General features: G+C 43.4%; 1 protein-coding gene across 17 annotated transcripts in view; it reads left to right on the top strand.

Moving 5' to 3' along the window:
- METTL6 (methyltransferase 6, tRNA N3-cytidine) overlaps nucleotides 1-20,369 on the top strand; it is a 44,573-nt gene that overhangs the window by 9,942 nt on the left and 14,262 nt on the right. For 4 of the 17 annotated variants that reach the window (XM_063805521.1, XM_063805520.1, XM_063805518.1 and 1 more), the window contains one exon: nucleotides 1,651-1,821. In XM_063805521.1, coding sequence (XP_063661591.1) covers nucleotides 1,651-1,821 — 171 coding nt within the window. Of the gene's footprint in view, nucleotides 1-1,650; nucleotides 1,822-2,009; nucleotides 2,096-2,675; nucleotides 3,240-3,431; nucleotides 3,574-3,648; nucleotides 3,927-6,154; nucleotides 7,489-20,369 lie in introns of those variants that run through there. The other 13 variants (XM_003309644.5, XM_016940556.3, XM_009444954.4 and 10 more) reach the window with 8 other exon arrangements.

The raw sequence follows: 20,369 nt of genomic DNA, 5'->3' as shown, positions 1-20,369 counted from the left end.
GTCTCAGTGATACATTTGTCTCCATTCTCAAACCATGTTGTTTTATTACTACGTTTTGTAATATATTTTGATGTCCAGTAGTGTATCTTCTCCTTTATTATTCTTCATTCTATTTTATTTATTTATTTATTTATTTATTTTTGAGACAGAGTCTCTATTGTGCAGGCTGGCATGCAGTGGCATGATCTCGGCTCACTACAACCTCCGCCTCCCAGGTTCAAGCGATTCTTCTGCCTCAGTCTCCCCAGTAACTGGGACTGCAGGTGCGGGTCACCACGCCCAGCTAATTTTTGTATTTTTAGTAGAGATGGGGTTTCACCATATTGGCCAGGCTGGTCTCAAACTCCTGACCTCATGATCCACCCGCCTTGGCCTCCCAAAGTGCTGGGATTACAGGCGTGAGCCACCGCACCTGGCCTATTTTTTTAAAGATGAGATCTTGCTCTGTTTTCCAGGCTAGCTTGCAGTGGCATGGATCATAGCTCACTGCAGCTTTGAACTCAAGCAATCCTTTCACTTCAGTCTCCCAGGTTGCTGGGATTACAGGCATGAGCCACCATACCTACCTCGTTGTTCATCATTTTAAAAATTGACTTGGCTATTCTTAAAGATTTTTACTTTGTGATGAATTAGATTCACCCTGTCTAGTTTCTAGAAATCTGTTGGGAATCAGTTTAGATTGCATTGGATTTACAAATGGAATTATGAATAGAATTGACATCTTTTTAACTTTGCATTTAATTTTCCCATCCAGTAACTTTGTATATCTATTTATTCAGGTCCTCATTTACATGAAATAGAAGTTTAATGTTTTTCTTCATAATACTCCTATACATGTGTTGAAGCCTACCAACCAAAATGTACCAGGAACACATTTGTAGTCAAAAAAAGGTTAAGTTTATTTAGCTTGCTGCATAAAGAGAAAATATACCCCAGAAGAACTGCGGGAGCATCTCATCAAGGGGAATTAGAAGGGCTTCTCATAGGGTTTAGGCTTTAAGCAGATGATTCAAAGGAGGATTAAGGAAGCCAGAGGCCAGCAGGACATAGTGGCTCATGCCTGAAATCCCAGCACTTTGGAAGGCTGAAGTGGGAGGATCACTTGAGGCCAGGAGTTCAAGACTAGCCTGGACAACATAGCAAGATCCCATCTTTACAAAAATAAAAATAAAAATTTAGCCAGATGCAGTGGTGCACACCTGTAGTTCCAGCTACTTAGGAGGCTGAAGTGGGAGGATGACTTGGGCTCAGGAGGTGAAGGCTGCAGTGAGCCATGATCATGCCACTGCACTCTAGCCCAGCAGACAGAGTGAGACCCTGTCTCTTTAAAAAACAAAAAGAAGCAGAGGCCAGTTTTGGATCATCATCCCTCTGGAAATAATATGCTTCTAAAATGCTCAGTTTTGAGTAGGTGATACTCTTATTGTCTCCTCAGTTAAAAATGATTTATTAAAATGAAGTCTTGCCCCTGTAGCAGTAGTGAATATTACATGCTTTATAGTGAGTGATTTATTAATCAGTTTTATCTGGTAACAGTGATAATTTCTATGTATACAAGTGGAAATTGGATCGCCTTTTGATGTTGTATTTTTCTATATGTATCAGCATAGTGGTTGCATTAAAATTCATTTGTATTTCTTCCCCCTCTAGCAAAATCCTTTATATGATACAGAAAGATGCAAGGTATTCCAGTGTGATCTGACCAAAGATGATCTTCTGGATCATGTACCGCCAGAGTCTGTGGATGTTGTTATGTTGATATTTGTGCTGTCAGCTGTTCATCCTGATAAGATGCACCTTGTCTTACAAAACATTTACAAGGTTAGTGATTTGGGGCCTGCACTTGAGGGTTGGACAGTCTGGATTCTTTTACTTACCTTCCCTCATGAGGCTCATGTACTGTCTAGATTCACATAGTCTCTCCATTCTCACTAGGTAGGCTGTGTAGTCAGTGTATAGAAAGGGGTCCTCTGGCATAAAACATCCACCCTAAATTCTGATTTGTGCAGTGCCATGGCTGCTCTTCAGAGCTTCGCCAGCCCTGGGACAAGGATGATTTTGCAGTTACCTGGGATCCATGGAGTCCTGCTATAAGGTGAGAGGAGTTATGGTTTAGTGGTCAAGAGTACACAGTTTGGCCAGGTGTGGTGGCTCATGCCTGTAATCCCAACACTTTGGGATGCCAAGGCAGGTGAATCACTTGAGGTCAGGAGTTTGAAACCAGCCTGGCCAACATAGCAAGACCTTGTCTAAAAAAAGCTAATGTATGATCATTGGCAGATCACTTAACCCTGTTGAGTATTGGTTTCCGTATCTCATGTGAGAATAATAATCACATTCCTTTGTCCCACAGTTGGGTGAAGATACAATGAGAAAATGTATGGTTAAGCAGTCAAATGCTAGGCATATATCAGTCATTAGCACCGTGATTGAGCTATACATTGTGGCACAATGAAACGAGAGCTGAGGCTCAGAATGAGGAAAACCAACCTGAATCAGTAAAGAGCCAAAACGACATTCTGGTTTTTTTGTTTGTTTGTTTGTTTTTTTAAGAGACAGTTGAATACAGTTTGAGTACTAGGAGATGGTGAATAAAATGTTGCAAGAAAGTGCTTCAATGAGGATAACACTTTCATTTATTGTCTCTAACACTTATTTATTTATTTTTGAGACAGGGTCTTGCTGTGTCACTCAGGCTGGAGTGCAGTGGCATGGACGTGGCTCACTGCAGCCTCAACTTCCTGGGCTCAAGCAATTCTCCCACCTCAGCCTCTGAAGTAGTTGGGACTACAGGACGCACTATCACATCCAGCTAATTTTTAATTTTTGTGTAGAGATGGGGTCTCACTATATTGCCCAGGTTGGTCTCTAACATTTTAATCCTGTGACACTGGACATTCCAGGGTGCTCTTGGAGGTACTCAAGAATTGTCTTCAGGGACGAGCGAGGTGGCTCACGCCTGTAATCCCAACTTTGGGAGACTGAGGTGGGCAAATTACTTGAGGTCAGGAGTTCGAGACTAGCCTGGCCAACATGGTGAAACCTCATCTCTACTAAAATACAAAAATTAGCCGGGCATGGTGGCGGGCGCCTATAATCCCAGCTACTCGGTAGGCTGAGACACGAGAATCACTTGAACGTGGGAGACGGAGGTTGCAGTGAGCTGAGATGATGCCGCTGCACTCCAGCCTGGGCGACAGAGCAAGACTCCATCTCAAAAAAAAAAAAAAAAAAAAGAAGTGTCTTAGTGTTATGGAGCCCTGCCCGGTCTTACTATCTTTTTAAGTAGTAGGCCATTTTGGTTCCGTATTATGGGCATTTCAGTCTGTCCCCTTAGTAACTATCACAAATTTATTTTAAGTCCTAACTTAATCAGGTTTTATTTTGACAGGGTTCTCCAAAGTCATGTTCAGCCTGCTTTTGTTTCATAGGTATTAAAACCAGGCAAAAGTGTCTTGTTTCGTGACTACGGACTGTATGATCATGCCATGCTTAGGTTTAAAGCCGGCAGCAAACTTGGAGAAAACTTTTATGTTAGACAAGATGGGACCAGATCATATTTTTTTACTGATGGTAAGATGAATGGAATCCAGTCTTTAAATGTTTTATTCTTTGTTTCTGTTTATTTGATTGCATTATCACTGCAAGGCTGCTTGGAGAAGGCTTGCGACATGTGCACGAGACCCTGAAACAAGCCCTCTACTGCACAATATTTACCCAGCACCTGGAAGGCACAGACCTGGCCCCTGCCCTTGAAGAGCTCACAAGCCTTCTCTGGTGTCAGTGACTCCCCTAATGAGCTTGGGTTAATGGACAGCCTCTGACATGCCATGTGGATTCCCTACTAGGAATTGTGCTGGAATAAGAGGGAGGGCAAGTCAGAAACTTCTTGTCCAGTTAAAAATAAAGCAAATTTGACAGTATAATGCCTTGAGATTACTTTCCCATGGCACAAAGTCAGGAAACCTTTTTCTGTAGAATTGATTGGATCTGTTTTGGGGTTTGGTTTTTTTGTTGTTTTTGAGACAGAGTCTAATTCTGTCACCCAGGCTGGAGTGCAGTGGTGTGATCTTGGCTCACTGCAGCCTCCACCTTCCAGACTCAAGTGATCCACCGAAGCCTCCCGAGTAGCTGGGACCACAGACACATGCCACCATGGCTGGCTAATTTCTTGTATTTTTGGTAGAATGGGGGTTTCACCATGTTGCCCATGCTGGTCTCGAACTCCTGAGCTCAAGTGATCCATCTGTCTCAGCCTCCAAAAGTGGTGGGATTACAGGTGTTAGTCACCATGCCTGTCCTGGATCTGTTTTTAAATAATATGCAAATTTGCTGTAAAGAGGCGTTTATTTATTTTTGAGACAGAGTCTTACAGGCTGGAGTGCAGTGGCGTGATCTTGGCTCACTGCAACCTCCACCACCCAGGCTCAAGTGATTCTCATGCCTCAGCCTCCCAAGTAGCAAGGATTACAAGTGTGTGCCACCACGCCCAACTAATTTTTGTATTTTTAGTAGAGATGCGGTTTTGCCATGTTGGCCAGGCTGGTCTCAATCTCCTGGTCTCAAGTGATCTGCCCACTTCAGCCTCCCAAAATTCTGGGACTGCAGGTATGAGCCACCATGCCCAGCCTAAAGAGGTATTTAAAAAGTCATTTTTGATAAGAAAATGTGGAACATTATTTTGGTCTTTTAGGTGTCTTGAACATAGTCTACCTAATCATCTAGACAGGAAGATAATTAACCTCTATTTTAACAAACATTTTTCTTCTTGAAATGAAATATTCTTTTAGATACCAAAATGAATTAAAATTGAGTGATTACTATTAAAGCTGCAAAATTATTTGGGAGACCGAGATAGAAGGATCACTTGAGCTCAGGAGTTCGAGACCAGCCTGGGCAACCGTGAAACTTTGTCTCTACTAAAAATAAAAAAAAAAAATATTAGCCAGGAGTGGTGGCATGCACTTGTGGTCCCGCTGCTTAGGAGGCTGAGGCAAGAGGATCATTTGGCCCCAGAAGATGGAGGCTGCAGTGAGCTATGATCATACCACTGCCCTCCAGCCTGGGCGACAGGGCGAGAAGCCTATCTCAAAAAAACAAAACAAAACAAAAAAAATGCAACATTATCAAAATAGGTTAAAATTCAAAAGATGTTTTAATTCATAAAATTTAAACCAATTGTAAATATTGAGAAGATTCAGTGATATCTGCAGAGTGCTTCAGAGCACGTTCTCTGGAGCAATGCTCTTAGTAAGAGTCTTTATTTTTGCTGCCTCACCATTTATTCTGTTTGTTTCATTTAATGTGTAGTGATGTATTATTTGGGTTAGATTTTCCTGGAGCTAGGTCACCACTGGGTGTTTTTCTCCACTCTGATCACAAATTTTCCTCCTTCGTGTTAGGATGAATAAGATGTTTGATGTAAACAAATTGAGCACATGCAGACCTTGTAGGAGTATAGCCAATTTTTATGTTTTTGTTCGAAGATGGGAAACAATAAGATAATTTTTAAAAAGGAATATAATCGGCCGGGCCCAGTGGCTCATGCGTGTTATCTCAGCACTTTGGGAGGCCAAGACTGGGGGATCATTTGAGGTCAGGGGTTTGAGACCAGCCTGGCCAACATGGCGAAACCCTGTCTCTACTAAAAATACAAAAAAATTAACCAGGCATGGTAGTGTGTGCCTGTAGTCCCAGCTACTTAAGAGGCTGAGGCAGGAGAATCACTTAAGCCCAGGAAGCGGAGGTTGCAGTGAGCCGAGATCGTGCTACTGATCTAGCCTGGGTGACAGAGTGACACTGTGTCTCAAAAAAAAATTTTTTTTTTAATTAAAAAAAAAAAGGAATATAACCAATTTGGAATTGTTTCTTTTTACTCGGGCTTTTGTATTTGAGAATTCATAATAAGGCAAGATGCGAACACCAGGTTGTCCTTCACCTTGTTCTGATTTAATTGTTTAATTGGAGGTTTCTGTTTGGGTAGAAGAGGAGAAGGAGTGTATTAGTTCCCAAATCAAAACCTTTAAATTTTAGCATTGAGGTTTTCATTTAAAAAAATATTAAAATAGCCTCAGCCCTCTATCCCTCCTCAAGGACTGCAAAGCAAATGTAATGTTATGAAGACTTTTGAGCATTGTTGATGCTTGTCTTACAGACTTCCTGGCTCAGCTCTTTATGGACACAGGTTATGAAGAAGTGGTAAACGAGTATGTGTTTCGAGAGACGGTAAATAAAAAAGAAGGCCTGTGTGTGCCAAGAGTTTTCCTTCAGAGCAAATTTCTAAAGCCTCCTAAGAACCCATCTCCTGTGGTCCTGGGCCTGGATCCTAAGTCCTGACCTTTCATGAGGTTGGCATTTATACCTTCCCTTGAAGAGGAAAATTTAAAATCACTCTTTCGTCTGGGTGCAGTGGCTCATGCCTGTAATCCCAGCACTTCGGGAGGCTGAGGTTGGGGGATCATCTGAGGTCAGGAGTTTGAGACCAGCCTGGCCAACATGGTGAGACCCCATCTCTACTAAAAATACAAAAAAATTAGCTGGGCATGGTGGCGAGTGCCTGTAATCCCAGCTACTCAGGAGGCTGAGGCAAGAGAATCGCTTGAACCCAAGAGGCGGAGACTGCAGTGAGCCGAGATCATGCCATTGCACTCCAGCCTGGGTGACAGAGTGAGACCCTGTTTCATAAATAAATAAAATCACTCTTTTTACTTTATATATTTTTTGAGACAGGATCTTGTGGTACGCAGGCTGGAGTGCAGTGGTGTGTGATCACAGCTCATTGTAGCCTCGACCTCCCCTGGGCTCAAGCAGTCTTCCTGCCTCAGCCTCCTGAGTAGCTAGGACTACAGGTGTAAGCCACCATGCCTGGCCCTTAATTTTTTTTAATGAGCATGTACAGTAGTCCCGCTTTATCCATGGTTTCACTTACCACAATTTCAATTACCTGTTTTCAACTGCAGTCAGTTACTTTTCTTAAGATATTTTGAGGGTTATAGGCTCATGCCTATAACCCCAGCACTTTGGGAGGCCAAGGCCAGCAGATCCCTTGAGCCCAGGAGTTCAAGACCAGTGTGGGCAACATGGTGAAACTCTGTCTCTACAGAAAATACAAAAATTAGCCAAATGTGGTGGCATGTGCCTGTAGTCCCAGCTGGGGTGGGAGGTTAGCTTGAGCCTGGAAGGTGGAGGTTGCAGTAAGTCGAGATCACGCTACTGCACTCCAGCCTGGGCGACAGAGCAAAAGTCTGTCTCAAAAAAAACAAAAAAAATTTGAAAGATGACATTCACATAACTTTTATTACGGTATATTGTTAAAGTTGTTCTTTTTTTTTTAGAGTTTGGTACCATCTTGATTTCAGGCAACCACTGGGGGTCTTGAAACATACCACCTGCAGATACGGGGGGCTACTATGTACTTTTTGTATTAAAAAATAGGAAGTGTATGTGTGTGTGTTAGAGACATGTAAATAAAATTTCAAGGCCTGAAAAGTAGTCAGAGTTTTATAGAATAACATAATTTAGCCATATTGTTCACTGTAAAATTCCACAAAGAAAAGCCTGAGGACCCTGTAGCACGTAAAGAGATTCTTGTCATTACTCATGTGACTGTAAGTGTTCCCCCAGGCAACATGTCAGACAACCATGGGGAAAAATGAGGCCAAGTAGACTAAAATAAGACACTCATATATATTTCTAGCCTAAAGGATTGTTCTGTTTTCTTCTTTTTCCAGTGTCATATTTGCCCATTGGTCTCCCCTTTAGTTCAGTTATGTATTTCTTCAAAACCAGTGTTCCACAAATACCACTTTTGCTCTGTCTGTACTCAAGAACCCTCCATGGCTCCATATCTGATTGTTGAGACCCCTTATCACTGGGCCAGTTCCTTGCCACACTGTTTGCCCTGGGGGAGAGAGAGGGAATGGCCATCACCTGTCCTCCCCTCTGCCCCATTTGTCCAGTGCTGTTTCTCGGAGAAGATGACTGGTGTCTAGTTTAGAGTTAGAATTTCAGAGTTGAGAGGGGCTTTAGAATGGACATTCCAACTCCCTATTGGGAAATGAGGAAGCAGTAGCAAGGGGTAAATGATGAGTCCAAAATCACGTAGCTAGTGTTGCAGAATATGGGGAAATCCCTAAATTGGTCTGCTGACCTCTTTCCCAATCATTGCCTTTTAATGACTTTTCCTTTATGAAGTAAAATCCAGGTTATTTTGTTCTGCTAACGAGTTGAGCCTGTAAGCCTTTCTGTTTGCCTTTCTGCAGAAAGCTGTTTGTGAGAACCCTGTCTTGAGTACATGACTGGACTGCACATGCAGCAGGCCTGGGCCCTTCAACTCCAACTACATCTGGAGGAGGGGTCCCAGTGTGAAGGGGTTGGATAATAGTCTTAGTGGTTCTGTACAATCAGAATAAATCCTGGCTCCTGAAGAGAAGAGGGGCAGGCAGCAGGGCTCAGACTGTGCGTGCTGGGTGTTGTGATTCTGCCATCTGTCCTCAACTTCTTGGGAGGGGCTGATGGAACTTGTAGAGAAGGTGGACCTTTAGGGGGCTTCATGGGCCTTCTCACAGTGAGAATCCAGCCCTGTCCAGAAGCAGCCTCAAGCTCCGCACTTTCAGTCCAGTGCTGTCTCCCAAAGCCCCCTCCGCCAAATGAATCCCACAGCCAGCTTCAGCCTCAGATGCTGCCCACTGCCCCCTCCATAGAAGTCCTTTCACCTGTGTCTCTACTAGGTCTGACCAATGTTTCTTGGATTTTATTGGCTAAGCTGGATAAAGACAGGCCATTTAAAGTAGGAAAGTGGGATCCTGGGTGATGTAGCAAGACCCCATCTCTATGAAAAAAATAAGAAAATTAGCCAGGTATGGTGGTATATGCCTGTAGTCCCACCTACTTGGGAGACTGAGGTTGAAGGATCCCATGAGCCCAGGAGTTGGAGGCTGTAGCGATGGAGTGAGCCATTATCACACCACTGCACTACAGCATGGGTGCAGAGCGAGACCCCGTGTCCAATTGAAAAAAAAAAAAAAGAGCAAGGAGCAGTGTAGTGTAGTAGGATAAGCCTGTGCTTTTGTTATCAGAAGTTGTTTGGAATTTTGGCCTCATTCCTTAACCTGTTTGAACCTCACATTCCTCGTTTTTATAATGGGGATAACTACTAACTTAAAAGTGTTCAGAGGATTAAAGGAAGTACATATATATGGCACGTGAGTATCATTTCCCTCAGTCCTCATTTTTTGAACATAGAAGCTTAACATACATACAGAAAAGTGCACAAATCATAAGTATTTAGCTCGCTGACATCACAGAGTGAACATACCTGTATGACGCGTCCAGCATGACTGGCACCCCAGAACCCACCCCACCCCTGTGTCTCGTTCCAGTCACTGTCCCCACAAGGATATCCTCTATTCTGAAGTCTAACACCAGAGAGTAGTTTTTCTTCTATTTTTAAAATTCTCCCCAAAAAAGTTTAAGGACAACTTACAAAAATACAAAAATTACACGATTTTAAGTAGGGAAATTGGGCTAAAGGAAAATAAAAGTTGAGGCCAGGAAAATAATCTTATCCACACAAACTGCATTACAGCAGGTCTTATACACTTAAGGATAAATAACAGATTTTGCTTCCTAGTTGTCAGTGTAAAGACGGAAACAAGATCAAGTTCAGACTCCATGCGATAAACCTGAGGCAGCTACCCCTAATCTGGAGATCTAAGGAACCTTTCCCTCTAGTTCCCATAAAGAGAACACTATAACATGGCAAACTTAACAGCTTTACCAATAATAAACACAAGTATCAAAGCATTGTTTCTGATAATATAGCTTAACATAGATATAACCCCCAAAGGACTAGTCAAATAAGTGGATGAAGAGGACTGAAAGGGGCTGGTCTAGATGGGTTTTAGAATCCCTAGAAGACTAACGGGCTGTTGGTCCTTCGGTCAGTTTTCCATCAATAGTGTTCTCAGTGGAGGGTTTGATGTGAATCTAGGAACCAGGAGGTCTAGGTTATTGTCCCTTAGAAGGGTAGCTATTGGGCAGACCATCCGGCCAAGAGACAAGTAAGAATGACTTCAGAGAAAGCAAAACAGGTTGGTGAAGTCCTCTTCCTTTGCCAGTGGTTGGCTGGGCATATACCTGTGAATGGGGCCAACAGTTTCCTCCAAACACAACCTGGAGTTGTCTCTACCCACAGGAGTAATTATGCCCCAAATTCTAACCCCATAAAGCCAGGCTGCAAAAGTTTTCATTTAGAATATTTAAAGGTGAAGCTGGGCATGGTGGCTCATGCTTGTAATCCCAGCACTTTGGGAGGCTGGGGTGGGCAGATCACATGAGGCCAAAAGTTGGAGACCAGCCTGGCCAACGTGTTAAAACCCTGTCTCTGCTAAAAATACAAAAATTAGCTGGGCGTGGTGGTGCATGTCTGTAGTCCACTGTAGTCCCAGCTAATTGAGAGGCCGAGGCTCACTTAAACCCGGGAGGTGGAGGTTGCAGTGAGCCCAGGTTGTGCCACTGCACTCCAGCTTGGGTGACAGAGTAAGATTCTGTCTCAAAAAATAATAAAAACAATATTTAAAGCTGGTTTAATGACATGCCGACCTCTGACACTGAGCAAGTGGCCTCTCATATATTTAAGATACATTAAGATTAACTGGCTGGTCATGGTGGCTCATGCCTGTAATCCCAGCATTTTGGGAGGTTGAGGCAGGTGGATCATCTGAAGTCAGGAGTTCGAGACTAGCTTGGCCAACGTGGCAAAATCTTGTCTCTACTAAAAATACAAAAAATTAGCTAGGCATGGTGCCTTTAGTCTCAGCTACTCGAGAAGCTGAGGCAGGAACCTGGGAGGTGGCGGTTGCAGTGAGCCAAGATCACGCCATTGCACTGTAGCCTGGGCAACAGAGTGAGACTCCATCTCTCTCTCTATATATATATATATATGTATGTATATATATATATATATATATATATATATATATATATATATAACTGAGTTTGTTTGTTTTTTTTTCATGGCTGGGCCAGGGTTGGAAGTGGGCCCAGGCAGCTGCCAACTTTAAGATATATTGATTGTAAAATGTACTTCTTGTTAAATTAATGAGGTGACCCAGTCCATCAGTATTTTAACTATGAGCCAGTAGATTGGTTCACAAGCATATTAAAGGCCAAACCTAAAAATGGCTTCAGTCTCATTGCCTCTAGGTCCTTGTGTTCATTCTCCCTGGACACATTTCCATCAGTGCACCCTAAATTAATACAACAGAGGATCAGGTTCTCCCACGTTTGGGTGCTTAGGGACTAGGAAAGCAAGACCATGGTTGGTTTAGTAGCAAACTGTGTGGAATCATATAGACTACAAAGAGTCAACCAATATTGCCTTGTCTTCACAGCCAGAAAACAGTCGCCGGAAACGTAGTGAGTACTGGCTAACAGTACTATAAAAAATAGTATAAATACTATATTATATTAAAATATCCTATATAGTACTATATGTTTCTTTTGAACTTTTCACATATATTAATACATATAGTATAGTGATGTGTGTGTGCGTGTATATATATATATACACATACACACACACATACTCCATACAATAGTGCTAATACAATTTTATTACAGGATTTGGAATATGAATAAATGGGTTCAAGTGCAGGACTTACCCAGTACAAACTACCAACTTCTTTGAACTTCAGACTCCACATGTCTAAGACTGAGATCTTAGTACCTAGTACCTGGCAGGGCTGCTGCCAGGATTAAGTGAGATCATTCAGATGGGAGTGCTTGGTTTACTATAAAGTACCAGTCAAGTGTTAGTTATTTCTATTATTTTGTATTTCTCCAGAAAGTATATTGTTACGTCGAAATGGTAGAGCAGCTCATGAACCAACTCTTTTTCAAGAAGGTTTAATCTTGGGGTCCTTGCAAGGGCTCGGGATTTGAATGTTGTACCACAAGGTGGTGCTAGACACTAGATGTTTTTATTGGCCTTCTACTCCCATCTTAATTGGTTACATAGTGTTCTTTTTTTATTGTTACTGAAGAGCATGGAAAATATTTATTACAAATGTGTTTTCTAGATTAACTTAAAAGCTCATAAGATCAATCCCATCTTAGTTATATAGTGTCCATTTTTTAATTGTCATTGAAGAGCATAGAAAATATTTATTACAAATGTGTTTTCTAGATCAACTTATGAGCTCATAAGATCAATTTTGGCCTCACTGGAGATTAGAAAGCAAGGGTGCTTTTACCTAATGTTCAGTCTACTTTCCCTTCTGAAGGTGTTTACTTTCAGTTAAATCTGGGAAGCATTTTAAGGTAATGTCTGTGATGGGCTCGAAAGGCGTCTGCAAGGCCCCCAGGACACTGGGGAGCATAAATACGTGCTGGACACCAATGAAGGGTCCTATTTTTTTTTTCCTGTGAGTAAATACCCCTTTGTACTTTCCTATCCCCAAATGGTTTTGTGGATTTGCTTTTACTGTTGTTTGGAATTAAGGCCAAAGCAGAGAAGGGTCTGCAGCACAGATAATTGTCTGCCTCACGCAGATATTATTTGTAGCTATCTTTGATAGCATTTGGTTCCCTATTTCACAGTTGTCAACTGAGGAAGGGAAAATTGTGAAATGAGTAAACCAAGACTGTTTTGCAGGGCCATGTTCTCTATTGGGGAGCAGACATTTCTCACAAATTTTAAGTAAGTTCTGCTACTGAAACCAAATGTTCTATTAAAAAGAAAATTAGTAGGGCACAGTAGCATATGCCTGTAGTCCCAGCTACTTGGGAAGCTGAGGCAGGAGAATCACTTGAGGCCAGATGTTCAAGGCTACGGTGCACTATGATCTCACCTGTGAATAAACCAGCCACTGCACTCCAGCCTGAGCAACATAGCAGGACCCTGTCTTTAAAATAAATAAATAAATAAAAATTTAAAAATAAGGGCAGGGCAAGGTGGCTTACACCTGTAATCCCAGCACTTTGGGAGGCCGAGGCAGGCGGATCACCTGAAGTCAGGAGTTCGAGACCAGCCTAGCCAACATGGTGAGGCCCTGTCTCTACTTAAAAAAAAAAAAAAAAAAAAAAATCAGCTGGGCATGATGGTGCGCATCTGTAATCCCAGGTACTCGGGAGGCTGAGGCAGATGAATTGCTTGAACCTGGGAGGCAGAGGTTGCAGTGAGCCTAGATCGCATCACTGTACTCCAGCCTGTGTGACAAGAGCAAAACTCCGTATCAAATAAATAAGTAAAATAAATCAGATGTTTTTCACTTTTCCTTCCTGTCCTCCTCAAATGTGTGGTATTTCATTAAATTGTGTTCAATGGGTACCAGCTGGGTGCAGGGCACTCTGGGGTCACTATGGCTGGAGTGCAGGGTAGGGGTGAAGGGATAGTGGGTATCAGAGGCATTTGAACCAGAGTAACTCCATTTTGAATAGGGGCTGAGTAGAATGAGGCTGAGACCTGCTGGGCTGCATTCCCAGGAGGTTAAGGCATTCTTAGTCATAGGACGAGATAGGAGGTCAGCATAAGATATAGGTCATAAAAACCATGCTTATAAAGCAGGTTGTAATAAAGAAGCCAGCCAAATCCCAGCAAAACCAAGATGGCGACGAGAGTGACCTCTTGTCATCCTCACTGCTACAGTCCACCAGCCCCATCACAGTTTACAAATGCCATGGCAATGTCAGGAAGTTGCCCTTTATGATCTAAAAAGGGGAGGCATGAATAATCCACCCCTTGTTTAGCATATAATCAAGAAATAACCACAAAAATGGGCAACCAGCAGCCCTTGGGGCTACTCTGTTGAGTGACCATTCTTTATTCATTTACTTTCCTATAAATTTGCTTTCACTTTATGGACTCTGAATTATTTATTTTGCTACATCCAAGAACCCTCTCTTGGGGTCTGGATTGGGACCCCTTCCCAGTAACATGCGCATGTGCTGGGAGGTAGGGAAACAGCTCCAGTCATATGTTCACTCAGCCAGAGTAAGATAAACTAGGAAAACAAATACAAACACTCAGAAAACCAGGAGAAGGAAAAAGAGGAAGAAACGCTGTGGAAAACGTGAGTGCCATAACTGTCACTGTCATTTGGAAAGAATATTTTCACAGTGGAGGCATTATATTCTCTGGTCTGGGGCATGGCCACGGAGATGAGAACATGACACGTAGCTCCTTGGAGCATGTTGCCAAACATGTCTAGATCTATAAGAAAAATATCAGGACTGGCAAAATGAGACAACTCCTGAAAGAAAGAAACTGCTGACAAAATGGGCAAAATGGTCAATCCTAATTAGAAATAATTATAAATTAAATGAGGCCCAGCATGGTGGCTCATACCTATAATCCCAGCACTTTGGGAGGCTGAAGACAAGAAGATCACTTGAGACCAGGAGTTGGGAGACCAATCTGGGATACATAATGAGACCCCTACAAAAAAATTGTAAAAGCCAGTCATGGTGGCATATTCCTGAAGTCCTGGAACCACCTTTGCAAAATGTAACAGTGAGAAAATTACAACAGTGAAATAAATCTGACCTAACAGACTATATCTTGCTTCTAACCTCCAAGCTATCCTTGTTCATTCCTGAACTAACTTTAGGCTGAACTAACTTTGGGAGGAATTTAGTTTATAGTTTAACTTTGAAATGATGATAACAGCTCTTTCCTGAAATAAACCCTCTTCTTGCCTGGTGCCAGAGTGTCTTTTTAGGACGAATAAATTAGCCACAAGATTCGCAATTCCCCAATTACTCCTGTAATAACATCACTATTGTAGAACCTAAGATTGGCCTTTTGAGGTGTCTTTTCAGGTTTTTGCATTTTTTTTTTCTTTTTTTTTTTTTTTTGAGATGGAATCTCACTCTGTTGCCCAGGCTGGAGTGCAGTGGCACCCCATCTCGGCTCACTGCAACCTCCGCCTCCTCGGTTCAAGTGATTCTCCTGTCTCAGACTCCCAAGTAGCTGGGATTACAGGCGTGCGCCACCACGCCTGGTTAATTTTTGTATTTTTAGTGGAGATGGGGTTTCACCATGTTGGCCAGGCCAATCTCAAACTCCTGACCTCAGGTGATCTGCCTGCCTCAGCTTCCCAGAGTGCTGGGATTACTGGTGTAAGCCACCATGCGGCCAGGTTTTTGCATTTCTGACGACTGCCACTCAGACCTGCCAGCTGTTCCTGTGGTCCCCACCCAGGAATCACTTCAGCCCAAGAGGATAGCTTCAACTCCATAAGATCTCATCTCTGACCCAACTAATGGGCACTCCCCATTCCCTAGCCCTGCTGCCCACCAAACTATCCTTGAAAAACCCTAGTCTGAATTTTTGGAGAGACTGTTTTGAGTAATAAAACTCTGGTCTCTCATTCAGCCGTGAATGAAAGTCTCTCCCCAGTGCAGTTTCTCTTGTCTTGACAGATTGGCTCTATCTGGGCAGCAAGCAAAATGAACCATTGTGTTACTGGAAAGAGGTCCCGATCTGGCTCTATCTGGGCAGCAAGCAAAATGAACCCATTGTGTTACTGGAAAGGGGTTCCAATCCAGACCCCAAGAGAGGGTTCTTGGACCTTGTGCAAGAAAGAATTCGGGGCGAGTTCATAGAGTAAAGTGAAAGCAAGTTTATTAGAGAAGTAAAGAAACAAAAGAATGGCTGGCTACTCCATAGGCACAGTAGTGGCATGGGCTGTCCCACTGAGTATACTTATAGTTATTTCTTGATCATATGCTAAATAAGGGGTAGATTATTCATGAACGTTCTGGAAAAGGGGCGGGCAATTCCTAGAACTAAGGGTTTCTCCCCACTTAAGACCATATAGGGTAACTTCTAGGCATTTGTAAACTCTCATGGCACTGGTGGGCATGTGTTTTACCATGCTAATACATTATAATTAGTGTATTTTGAGCAGTGAGGATGACCAGAGATCACTTTTATTGCCATCTTGGTTTTGGTGGGTTTTGGCTGGCTTCTTTACCGCAACCAGTCTTATTAGCAGGGACTTTGTGACCTGTTTCTTTTTCTTTCTTTCTTTCTTTCTTTCTTTTTTTTTTTTTTTTTTTTTTTTTTTTTTTTTTTTTGGCGTGAACATGGCTCACTGTATCCTTCACCTTTGAGGCTTTGTACATAACATTGTAAAACTGGGCCAGACACAATGGCTCATGCCTGTATTCCCAGCACTTTGGGAGGCTGAGATGGGTGGATCAGCTGAGCCCAGGAATTCGAGACCAGCCTGGACAATATGGTGAAACCCCATTTCTACAGAAAATACAAAACTGGGCTGGGCGCGGTGGCTCACGCCTGTAATCCCAGCACTTTGGGAGGCCGAGGCGGGCGGATCACAAGGTCAGGAGATCGAGACCATCCTGGCTAACATGGTAAAACCCCATCTCTACTAAAAATATAAAAAATTAGCCGGGCGTGGTGGTGGGCGCCTGTAGTCCCAGCTACTCAGGAGGCTGAGGCAGGAGAATGGCGTGAACCCGGAAGGTGGAGCTTGCAGTGAGCCAAGATTGCACCACTGCACTCCAGCCTGGGCGACAGAGTGAGACTCCATCTCAAAAAAAAAAAAAAAAGAAGAAAATACAAAACTGATCTGGATGTGGTGGTGTGTGACTGTAGTCCCAGCTATTCAGGAAGCTGAGGTGGGAGGATCATCTGAGCCTGGGTAGGTTGAGGCTGCAGTGAGCTGATATCCAGCCATTGCACTCCAGCACTCCAAAACTGTTCACAAGTATAGTTTCAGTTATGTTTAATGATAAATATTATTAAAGGATATGGAGATGCTATATGGGGGAAAAAACTTCACGCACAAGAAGGAAGCAATCCAAAACAGTTACAGTATTTATTTCAGGGTTGTTCAATTATAGCTGTTGCTTTTCTTCTTTATACTTTTCTGAAATTCATGTTTTCTGTAATGACCCTTTATTACTTTTACATTACCAAAAAAAGGTAGTCTAGCATCCTTAGAACTTCTTTATGAACTTCTTAAGTGTACTAAAATCCTTGTGACAATTCTACTAGAAATGCTATTTCAACCTGTGAGATTCCTACCCACCATGAGCTAAATGATACCTTCCAGAAATAAGAGAATGGGTTCTTTAAGGATATTTTCTTTTTTCTGTAGGGGAAAGGGGAACTTTTCATTCACCCTCTGAAAGTTCAATAATTTGTCTCTAGAATAAACTTGACAGTAGACAGATTAACAAGAGGAAAGACACACAAATTTATTATGTGCACATATGCATGGAGGCCTCACAAAATATGAAACTCCCAGAAGAGCCAGTGTGTGTACCATCTTGAGGCCATGGAAAGGAATAGGGGACCTGGGGCTTGGTGGGGGTGCAGAGAGGGTGTGGAGAGGGTACACCTGGTGCTGCACTTGGTGGGGGTGCAGAGAGGAGGTCACAGCACAAATTCTAGAAGGGAGAGGGGAGGAAATGCACAGCCCACAAAGGTTGCCTTATGCAGATAAAATCTCTCAGGTAGCACCCTTCAGAAGGGTGGCCGCCTGTGGTAATCTCTATCTGGGACGTGTCGACCCACCATCTCCTCTTCCTGTGATATGATTTTTCCTAGTTCCATCTCTAGGCAGATACGGGGGGCTCAGAGAAAGCCTCTGCTTGCATCTGGTTTGCTAATGTAGATTTCCTTTTACAAAATTCTTTCATAAATTTCTTTCACAAAAGGAGATCTTTTCAGAGCTATTCCTGTGTCTTTAGTTTCTTGGAATAGCCATCTCAAAATATGCCAAAATATATTTTGAGGTGGCATTAATTCTCGTCTTCCACAGTCATATTTTGGGATGGTGTTCTGAGCCCCAACATTCCAGTCCCCTGGTCCCTGAATGTCATGGTGAGGTACCTTGGATGGGGATATTTTCACCTTTTGGGCTGCACTCCCCATGGCTGCTATGATTTTGGAAATGTTTATTCTTTAGTTTGGGGAAATTTACTTACTTGAACTATTTATTTAATGATTCCCTAACATCTAACACTTCCAGGACTACCCCCTGACCGCCCCCCGCCCCAGCCTCCAACACACACACACACACACACACACACACACACACACACACACACACACAATTTCTCCTGGAACTTTCTCTCTCTCTTTTTTCTTTCTGTGAGACACCGTCTCACTCCCATCACCCAGCCTGGAGTGCAGTGGCACAATTGTTACCGGAAAGGGATCCCAATCCAGACCCCAAGAGGATTCTTGGACCTTGAGTAAGAAAGAATTTGGGTAAAGAAAGAATTTGAGTAAAGCGAAAGCAAGCTAAGAAAGTAAAGGAATAAAAGAATGGCTACTCTGTAGGCATAGTGGCCCTGAGGGCTGCTAGTTGGCTATTTTTATAGTTATTTCTTGAGTATATGCTAAACAAGGGGTGGATTATTCATGAGTTTTTTGGGGGCGAGGGGGTGGGGGGGCGGGGGAAGGAAAGGATAGGCAGTTCCTGGAACTGAGGGTTCCTCCCCCTTTTAGACCATGTAGGGTAACTTCCTAACATTGCCATGGCATTTGTAAACTGTCATGGCACTGGTGGGCATGTCTTTTTGCATGCTAATGTATTTAATTAGCATATAATGCGCAGTAGGACCACCAGAGGTCACTTTCCTCACCTTCTTGGTTTTGGTGGGTTTTGGCCAGCATCTTTACCACATCCTTTTATCAGCAAGGTCTTTGTGACCTGTACATTGTGCTGACCTATGTCATCCTGTGACTTAGAATACCTAACCTCCTGGGAATGCAGCCCAGTAGGTCTCGGCCTTATTTTACCCAGCGCCTATTCAAGATGGAGTTGCTGTGGTTCAAACGCCTCTGACATGATCATGGCTCCCTGCAGCCTCAACTTCCCAGGCTCAGATGATCCTCCCACCTCAGCCTCCTGAGTAGCTAGGACTACAGGTACATGGGACCATGCCTGGCTAATTTTTTGTACTTTTTAATAGAGATGTGGTTTCACCATGTTTCCCAGGCTGGTCTGCAACTTCTGGGCTCAAGCGATCAGCCCACCTTGGCCTTTCAAAGTGTTGGAATTACAGGTGTGAGCCATGGTGGCTGGCCTGGAACTCTTATTGTAACTGCCTGACAGGTTCTTCCTGCCCACTGCATGAAGAAAATCAATTCTCCGCATTGGGCCAGCTGCAGTGGCTCATGCCTGTAATCCCAGCACTTTGGGAGGCTGAAGCAGGCAGATCACTTGAGGTCACGAGCTCGAGGCCAGCCTGGCCAACATGGTGAAACCCTGTCTCTACTAAATAAACAAAAATTAGCCCAGTGTGGTGGTGTGTGCCTGTAATCCCAGCTACTTGGGAGGCTGAGGCAGGAGAATCACTTGAACCCAGGAGGCAAAGATTGCAGTGAGCCAAGATCACTCCACTGCACTCCAGCCTGGGCAACAGAGCAAGACTCTGTCTCAAAAAAAAAAAAAAAAATCTCAGCATTGCAGTGGAGAGTTCAACTGACGCCAGGCCAGCCACGCCATGTGGGAGATGGAGTTATCACTCAAATCAGTCTCATCAAAGGCTTATAGGTTAGCAGTTTTTCAAAGGTAGTTTGGGGGAAAGGGTGGGGGTGGCTAGACAGTGGGTGCTTGCTGCCAATTGGTTGGGGTGCAATCATAGGGATGTGGGAAATGATCTTCTTGCATGCTGAATCACTCCTGGGTGAGGCCACAGGAGCTGTTGATCAGTAGGTCCAGGTAAAGCATGGGTGTCAGACATGCAAGAAACCTGAGAAAGTATCCCAAAAGGTCAGTCTTAGGTTCTACAGTAGTGATGTTATCTGAAGGAATAATTGGGGAAGTTGCACATCTTATGACCTCCAGAATTATGGCTGGCAATCGTTTATGTTTACACCTTAGCAGAATTCAGGCTTCTCTCTGCCCCCTAGCCTAGTGGTCTCTAATTAGCTTTACAAAGGTGATTGAGTTTGGGGGAAGGGCTATTATAATTTAAACTATAAACTAAATGTCTCCTAAAGTTAGCTTGGCAGCTTGAAGGCTAAAAGTGAAGATGGCCGAATAGGAACAGCTCCAGTCTACAGCTCCCAGCGTGAGCGACACAGAAGACGAATGATTTCTGCATTTCCAACTGAGGTACCGGGTGCATCTCACTGGGGATTGTCAAGACAGTGGGTGCAGGACAGTGTGTGCCGTGCATCGAGCCCGAGCCGAAGCAGGGTGAGGCATCGCCTCGCCTGGGAAGCACAAGTGGTCAGGGGAATTCCCTTTCCTAGCCAAGGAAAGGGGTGACGGACGGCACGACGGCACCTGGAAAATCGGGTCATTCCCACCCTACTACTGTGCTTTTCCGACAGTCTTAGCAAACGGCACACCAGGAGATTATATCCCACGCATGGCTCGGAG

Source organism: Pan troglodytes, chromosome 2 (genome assembly GCF_028858775.2).
Source record: "Pan troglodytes isolate AG18354 chromosome 2, NHGRI_mPanTro3-v2.0_pri, whole genome shotgun sequence".
Lineage (NCBI taxonomy): Eukaryota > Metazoa > Chordata > Mammalia > Primates > Hominidae > Pan > Pan troglodytes.
Note: the sequence above shows the minus strand (reverse complement) of the source record. Positions and strands in the feature narration are given on the sequence as shown.